Source organism: Vicia villosa, linkage group LG6 (genome assembly GCF_029867415.1).
Source record: "Vicia villosa cultivar HV-30 ecotype Madison, WI linkage group LG6, Vvil1.0, whole genome shotgun sequence".
NCBI lineage: Eukaryota > Viridiplantae > Streptophyta > Magnoliopsida > Fabales > Fabaceae > Vicia > Vicia villosa.
In genome coordinates, this window is record NC_081185.1 from 21521247 (window position 1) to 21529666 (window position 8420).

The 8420-nt window shown below is 37.3% G+C and overlaps 1 protein-coding gene across 1 annotated transcript; it reads right to left on the reverse strand.

Moving 5' to 3' along the window:
- Positions 1 to 428: 428 nt before the first annotated feature.
- On the reverse strand, positions 429 to 6921 carry LOC131608968 (RNA polymerase II C-terminal domain phosphatase-like 3). Its single transcript, XM_058880579.1, has 12 exons — positions 5931 to 6921; positions 5698 to 5815; positions 5538 to 5593; positions 5375 to 5435; positions 3951 to 5261; positions 3118 to 3699; positions 2894 to 3040; positions 2532 to 2800; positions 2314 to 2425; positions 1975 to 2232; positions 1367 to 1413; positions 429 to 1264 (listed from the first exon to the last, which is right to left on the reverse strand). Exons 1-12 carry the CDS (start codon positions 6548 to 6550, stop codon positions 1195 to 1197), a joined length of 3651 nt encoding a protein of 1216 aa, XP_058736562.1. The 5' UTR covers positions 6551 to 6921; the 3' UTR covers positions 429 to 1194.
- Between the last annotated feature and the right edge of the window lie 1499 nt (positions 6922 to 8420).

An 8420-nucleotide genomic window follows, 5' to 3' on the forward strand; every position in this document is an offset into this window, starting at 1 on the left:
GATTACTCAATTGTTTTATAGTTTTATATCAAAACTTGTATATATTTAAGAAAATTCTAGTTTAGCTGGATCAAACTTTGGTTGCAGGAAACTAGCTGTCAATGGAAAATATGTTTGGAGGTACTGTGTGTTTTTATTGCCATTGGACACTCATTTCCTCAAGCATATCAGCATATCACAGTGTAACTTTGTCTTTCTAAATATAGACTTAATGGAATGGCTAGTTTCCACACTGCACCCGAGTTACTGCAACTAAACTAGATAGGACCATTAATGTTTCCAAGAATGAACAGGCAAACACAAACAACAGAGTAAACCATTTATGGTTCCTTCCCTTTTCAGTATTGAGCAGCAATCTCCATTATTATGCTTTCAAACATATATAATGTTTTTCAATCTTTCCACTTTTTTTTTTGGCTATAATGATGGGATCTCAGCAAGAATAACATAAATGAATGATGTTTTTACAATTTTTCAAAATTTTCCAATTGGGATTTGTTGAGGCATAAATTGAAGGTTGGAGCAATTTTTCAATGGATAAATATGACCCTTGACTACAATTCATAGTTAGACTTTAGACGCATTTTCTATCTTGTTCTATCCTCTACCTCCCTGCCCGACTTTATTTGTTTTATGGGAGGGAATGGTGATTATTTCAATCCTCCTAAAATGCTTTAGGCAGTTACATCTTTGATATACAAATTCCTTTATAAGAGATTCATTTTGCTGGGCCAACTATCCATCCTCTGAAAAATCCCAACTCTAGTGCCCTCATCTCCTTAGACTCAATCACTAATCAAGGATTTGTTTTCCCTAAATTAGGTTTAGTCAGAATTATTCCACATATTTTAACACTCATTCAGAGGCCTTTAATTTTACAGTCAGCGAAAGTATTTCCCTCCTGTCACCATCCCATTTTCACCGGTTTCACATATGTCAACTCCACAATATCACCCACCCTAGTTCCAAAACCAGTAGCAAAATCCCAAAGGGCATTTATACAATCCTCCATTAACTCCTCAGCTTCCGGCCAGTCAAAGAAATAACACACTCGTCAATAACCGCCTCCAATGGATAGGGGTCACAATTTAAAATTGTCCCCTGACCAGATTTGACCTAATGAATTCACGCACCCGGAATCAATGTGATTCTTGATTTATATTTCATATATTTTAGTTTACCAAGGGCTGGGGGTCATTTTTCTGGTTTAATGAGAAACTCTTGCTCATTCGCCCTCCTATAAAGCAATGCTGATGCTTCAACCCTGTTTTATATTAGGGTAGGAAAGAAGCAGCACAAATTAATTTAGATTAAAAAAAACAGGAAGAGGATAAAACACGAATATCATAATTTTTACGGTACTCACCAGCTAGGATGGACTACAAATTTCCCATTGCAAATAGCCCAATTCACCTGTGCAGGACAAAGCCAACACTCATCAGAAATAGATTTAACACAGCAACTAAGTCTGTGTGTCTATCACAGTAATGAAGACTTTCTACATGTGGGAAAAAAAAAATAGGAAAGGAAGGGCTCTCTCTAAATTGATAGAAGTTTAATGATCTTTTATTGGTTGATAATGAAGTTGACATATTAACAAATTGTGAAGAGTAGCAAGGGTAGCTAGCTAGAAGGAACCCCATGATATCCATTTCTTCAAGCAATGGTTTGTTATTCGTTTTATTCCATTAAGGGTAAATCTTTTATGGTTAATTACAATTACTACAGTTTTGCATGTGTCTGTTATTTTATAACACCATCAAACCAAAAAAAGCTGGGGTTGGGTAGCTTCACGGTTTGAACTAAGGATTTACGCTATAAGGGTTAAAGGAGTTGGAGGAAACTCTAGAGAAGGAGAAAATATTAACCTAACAACTATCTACTAACATTGGCGGATTCAAAAAACAAAATAAAATATGCATGCACAGGTAGGCACTATCATAGCAAGGTGAAAGTTTTGAAACCAAAGTATACCTTATCAGTCCCAAGGGAATTAGCAACTACATGAGTAACCTGATCATCAACTTGGTTTGTGCAAGAAGCGCCAAATTGTTCAGCTGTCTGCCACAATGGGTGATGGTGGGGATTGGCTTCGCCAACAGGAAACACCCTACTAAATACTATTCGACAACCATCCAAGATTTTCCTCTGCTCTGAAGCTAGGATATTTCTGACATCCACTTCTTCTAAGGATTGAGAAGCAAAAAAGTTTTGGTGTATTCTCTCGATAACCTACTCCAGGGAGAAAGGAATTATAGACCGCAAAAAATAACAAATCGTCCTAAATCAAAGAAAAACTGAATATAACTTTACCCCCAAAGAGGATGCCAGACTTCCAGTATCAGGTCTCTCATCGTGGTCAATCTCAAGAAGTGAAGGGCCAGGAAGCCCAAATTGACGTCTGCTACAAGGGAAGTATGTGTACCTGCAAATATTTTAAAACTTAATACAGGGATGCATCAACTCAATAATAATAGCAGAAAAGACAAAAGAATTGCATCTAAGAGAATTGTATGCTATGACGCACTGACCTTTCCACCACTATAAGGTTCAGTTTGTTATGAGGCCAGACTCTCACAGAATCATCTATAATTACAACAGATGATTCCATACCCAAAACGCCTTCCAAATCTTTGCTTTTAGGCGCTCTCTCGTCACCGTCAACTGTTTCAGTATCATCACCTCTAGAGATAACTCTACCAGCAAACAATACTCCCTTTGGATCAAGCACCTTTGCCATTTCTGTTGCATATAGCTTGTTTCCCATAGTGTAAAGATGCATCTCAAAGAGCTTACTAGCCTGTAAAGCATTAAGAAAAGATGTGAATGCTTTAATACAACATTAAGACAGGTGCAACATCATACCTAAAACATAATATAAAACTCATATTACCTTCTCCAGGAAGTTCCAGACTCCTGGCCTGAGTTTAGTCCACATTCCCATATGAGGAAAACGAAAAAGATGCCTGTGAGGCTTCTCGCGATCTTGTTCTTCTTTCTTTCTCAATATCTCATCATGCACAGGATCAACTTCCATAAACTGAAAGAAAAAAGGTTAGTAAGCCATTGTCCAAACTTTAATCCTCAAGACAGGAGAACCCATTCCATGTAAATTACCTTGGCAGAATTAAGAAGTGTATGGTCTAGGTCCAATACAAGGCACAGCTTTCTAGCAGCAAACATTTTATTCTGTTCTTCAAGCCTCCTAGATCTCTCTCTTTGTATAGCAGCTTTCTGCTTCTCATCATAACCTTCAAAAAGGTGCTCAACATCAGCCCATGTATTCTGAGGTTGAGGGGAACCTGATGTGCATGTTTCAGGAGCTGATTCTACGCCACCTTTCAGGTTCTGAGGGTCGGGTAGAACATATTTCTGCTCAGCTCTATCTGATGTAAAGGGGACAGATGCAGAAGAAACATTCTGAGTAGCAGGAGGTTGAGTTGATGATTCTTGGGGAACAGACATAATATCAGCAATGTTTTTCAGATTCTTGGTAAATTGCCGAGTAATATCAGGTTGTGCGATTGACGGAGATATCAAATCTGTTCCCTGGTTATTAGGCATAGGGGATACAATTGTTTTGGATTGTTCACTCCCCAAACTCCCACCCTTCTGGAGAGTACTACTCCCATGGAGAATGCGGCGTGGATCGCGGGGTTTCATGCGACTCTTTCCAGGATCGACTTGTAGGACTGGTGCCTGAGTATCAAAAACATGCAAAAAAAAAAAAGTTAAGCTGCAGTTAACCTTAAGGAGCGGGCTTCCATGATAGTAAACAACCTAGACTCATAATGAGGAATCAAAATGCTAAACTTTCCACATTAATTCTCAAATGCAAGCAGAGGAAAGAAATAGAAAATTGGAAGATAACACCATGACCACCGGAGAATATCAAGAATTGACTTTTGAAGTATTCACATGAGAGAAATAATTTCATAAAAGGATGTTACCATGGAAGTTGCCGGTGATGAAGTTGGAAGCATTCCAACAGAACTTTGAGGAAGACCAGCAGTCATTGTTGGACCTGTATTCACAGTTGCGTCTGTTCCCCTTGTTGAATTTGAGTTTATTAAATGCAGTGTACTTGTAGCATAATCAACAGGCTTCGTTTGGGCTTCTGCTGCTAATCTCTGCTGTTGTTCTAAAAGTATATTCAGTAACATGGTTGGATTTACAGCTATGTTTTTCAATAACGCGGGTAGTGAAGCTGCGGTGCTGCCGCTTGTAATAGGTGTCTGCTCATTTCCACTACTTGTCATGGTCAAATTACTAGAACTAGTGCTCACAGTCCTTTTGAGTTCAGTTTCCCCTTTTTGAATTAAATGGTTCCGTTCAATCAACTGAGATCCAACCAATGTATTTTCTTCCAACCAACCACCTTTTCCATCCATAGTTCTTTCCTCTCTGGTATTGTGCTGGGAATTTTCCAAAGACCTTCTAAGTCTTTTGGGAGGGCTGGCATCCAAAGAAGGTTCTTCGACAGCCTTTTGCTTTCTTGAGATTATACTTCCAGCATATTCCACTTTAGGCATATTATTTGTCCCTAAAGGTTGGTTAACATCTAAAGTATCAGAATTAATGAAACGAAGCCTAGGATCTCTACTCTTTGTTGAAGACCGATTGATGGAAGTAGAAGTAGAAGAAACAGGCATCTGATCCAAGGGAGATGACTTAGAACTTGTTAGCGAAGCAGCTATAGAAGCACTAGAAACCTCACCATTGGTATCAACAACCCCTTCCTCACAGTCACCTGAAGGAGTTGGACTTGGAAACTTATCATCCGTAAAAAAGGAACTTTGATTAAACTTTTGTTGATATGTGGAAAAAGCTTTCAGAGCATCATTTTCATAGATGTGAAACTTGGAATCCTTACCATCCAGCTCCATCCTCTCAGGCTCTGTCTTAGAGGCAAGAGGAACCCCAAATCTATCCATTCCATCTCCAACCGAAAACAATTTATTCACAGGAAAGCAGGACGGAGCTTCTCGCGTGGGTGACGGTAAACTATCTAAATCATGATCCTTGTGTAGGTCAAACAGTGGGAGCATAGGGCCTTTAAAATTATTTTGTCCATAAAACAAGGTTTCGGATGCAAAGGCTGAGCTATCATGGACAAGCATACTAGAAGATATCAATCCACTGGCTTGTAAACCTAGAAGTTGCTGAGTCTTATCAAAGGCCTCCAATTTTCCCTCCTTGTCAATAACCTGACTATTGCCCAGAGCATCAACAGAAACAATCGAAGTAATCATGGCCTGAACCTGTACAAAAAAGCAAACCAGTTTTAGATTCTACCTAAATGTTCATTTCATTCAACAAGCACTATACATAGTAATGGGGCATGACTAGAAAAAGAGCTGGCATTAAACATCACCTCTTTATTATGCTCTTGAGTAAATAAATGAGCATGCTCATTCTTCAGAGAAGAAAGCAATCTAACAATAAAAATGTAACCAAGGAAACATAGTTTAGAGATGGATAGTACTGCAATTTGAAAGAATTAAAAGCTAAAAACCAAGAACAAATATTTTTTAAACCTTAATAAGTTATCCTTATTCTCTTCCTTTTGCAAATATTCCATAGAGCAGAACACCTACAACAAAGACACAATAAATCAGTGACTACATAATCAACAGAAACCAAAAGGATACAACAAAATTCAAAAGTGAAACAGATAAAGATCTCTAGGGGCCTTACAGAATAAATCACTTTAACTGCATTAAATAACAAAGGAACAAGAACATCTTTTTCAGAACCCGCGAACATTTTGCTCTGCAAGGCACTCTGAAGCCTAGTACAACTTTCAGCAAACGATCTACAAAAACAAAAATCACCCAACAAACACACAAGTCAATTCAACGTTGCAAATCCAATATCAGCTATTCATAAACCAACAACCAACAACAAAAGCACAAACAGTTTTCACTTACTCTGCCACATTAGCAACAGTAATACTCTCCAAAACATCCCTAACATCAATCACCTCCGAATCAAAAATAGTCTCCGAAGCATCACCACCCAGCATAACACAATCCATATCATCATCATCACCATCAATCTCACCCTCCTCCAACTCCCCTTCCTCTTTATCATCATCATCCACCACAATAACCTCATTCAACGTACTCAAATCATCCTTATTATCACTGCTATTATTACTATTAGCATTAGTTTCTTTGGAAACACCATCAAGTTCCATAACAAAAATATCATTCAAAGGCTTATTCTGAACCGCCTGCGCCCAAGCAAGATTATACAACCCCGCAGCATAACCTCGCGATATAGTCGGATACTTCGAATACAAATCCTGAACAGCCAAAACCCTAGATTTACCACCACCGCCACCACCAACACCGCCACCACTAGTAGCCTTATCACTATTACTACCATTCACTTTAATAACATCCTGTTTCTTAAAATCCTCTTCACTAATCTCCTCAACCGAAGCAGTATCAGAAATCTCACCCTCTTCCACATCTTCAACAACCTCTTTCCCCATCTCCTCCAAGTTTTTCAAATTATCACAATCCAAAAACGATCCAAAAACCATTAATAAAAAACAGAATACAAATTCACAACAACAACAACAATTCAACTTTTCAACTACTGAAACCGTAAACCGTAAATCAAATCGGTTCCGAATATCGAAATAGCGAGAAAAAATATTAGGTCAGTGATTAAATTAGGGTTACAACAACAATTTTCCGATTTCGATTTTCGAGATCTATTGAGATTTAGATTTAAGATGAAACGATAATGTTAAAATCGGAATCGGAATCGGTTTCCGATGATCGGAAAACGAGATCGAGTTTTTCAGATCCGATTATACAGAGACGCCGTCGAGGTCGAAGAGCGAGAGTTGGAGAACGAAGAATGAAAAAAAGCAGAGAGAAAAATAAATAAATATAATAATGAGAAAAAAAATAGAAAACGGTTAATAGTAATTTATTTATTTATTTATATGAATTTTGAAATGACGAAGATGAATCTAAGAATGAGTAGGGTTTGAATCTGGGCCGTACACGTCAGTGATCCGTGACCAAACACCGTGCGGCGATGAATGAGAATGATAGTACTAACAATGTAAGAACGTTAGTCAGCATAGTGTTCCTGTTTTTTCGGATTCCAAGTTTTTGTTTATTTATAATTATTTGTTACTACGTAAATCTCATTAGATTTTATTGATTTTGTTCCAATGAAGTGAAATCAAGATCTTATTAATACTAGAATTTATCTATCTTTAATTGTTTCAAGATATTGAAGAAGTGTCAAGTTATAATTATTGTTTATTTAACTAATCATCATTCATGTGTTCTTAAATATAAAAAAATTATGATTTTATTTTTATTTTTAAAATTGAAAATTCTAGATTGATAATAGAGGAAGGGGTGGTCAGAGGGATTAGAGTTTAGAGTTTAAGAGGAATGGGGACACACTAGTTTTGAGGTGGTAGAAGGAGGAGACAGACGATGGTGTGAATTATGTCCAATCACATTGAGAATGTGTGCAGCAAGGAGTGGGGCCCGCAGACATTAACTGCAGCAACGACGCAAATGTGGTTGTTATTTATTCCACCAATAAAAGCATGGTGGTTATCAATGTAAGATCAGCACAATCATTACATAATTATAACTTACTGTTTCTTTATGCACAGACGACAAATTTTCATAATAACTCACAAATTAAAACTTTCCAAAAACAATCAACATGAGTCATCATTACACATCACAATAAATCTCAATCAATTGAGTCATTCAATACACAATAATAGTCAATTTAATCCAACAGCTACACACATAATACTCAATCAAGTTTTAAGCATTAACCCCACTAAGTCAAACGTTCATCATGGTACCCAAGCATTAACAAATCAATTCCAACTCAACATACAGGACTGAAACATTATGCTACCAAGACACATAGACATGACCAAAATTTTCCAAAACAACGTGACAGTTGAGCAAAACCATGACTTGAGCCAAAACATTATTAATTCGATTTCAAACATCATTAACCTGATCCAGAACATCATCAATCTGATTCAAACAAAGCTAACCTAAGCCAAACTTATTCCATCATACCTCCAACATAACTTGATGGTATAGAAGTGCGAGTGGAGAGAAAAATAAGAAGGGAAGAAGGAAAAAGAGATGATAGGGATATAAACAAAGCACTGCAACATTTTTTAACGGAAAGTCCCGAGTGCAATTCTAAACCTGCATAATATTGCTTTAGGGACATCGATCAAATATTATCTTTCTTTCAAAAACATTACCAACAGCAATGAAGATGGGGATGTAAGAGTAATACTGAAGTATGTTGTATGTCTAACTGTTGATGTAGATGGTGGAAGTGGAAGCCTTGCAGTGTTGTGGAAGAATAATATCAATTGTAGGGTGTTGAACTATTCACGTAATTTG

Bases quoted from the DNA above. Each gene is read 5' to 3' on its own strand.
- LOC131608968 (XM_058880579.1), bottom strand. From the start codon at position 6,550: ATGGTTTTTGGATCGTTTTTGGATTGTGATAATTTGAAAAACTTGGAG. The intron at 5,816-5,930 runs GTAAGTGAAAAC...TTGTTTTTGTAG, and splicing joins ACTGTTGCTAATGTGGCAGA to ATCGTTTGCTGAAAGTTGTA. The intron at 3,700-3,950 runs GTAACATCCTTT...TTTGATACTCAG, and splicing joins CATCACCGGCAACTTCCATG to GCACCAGTCCTACAAGTCGA.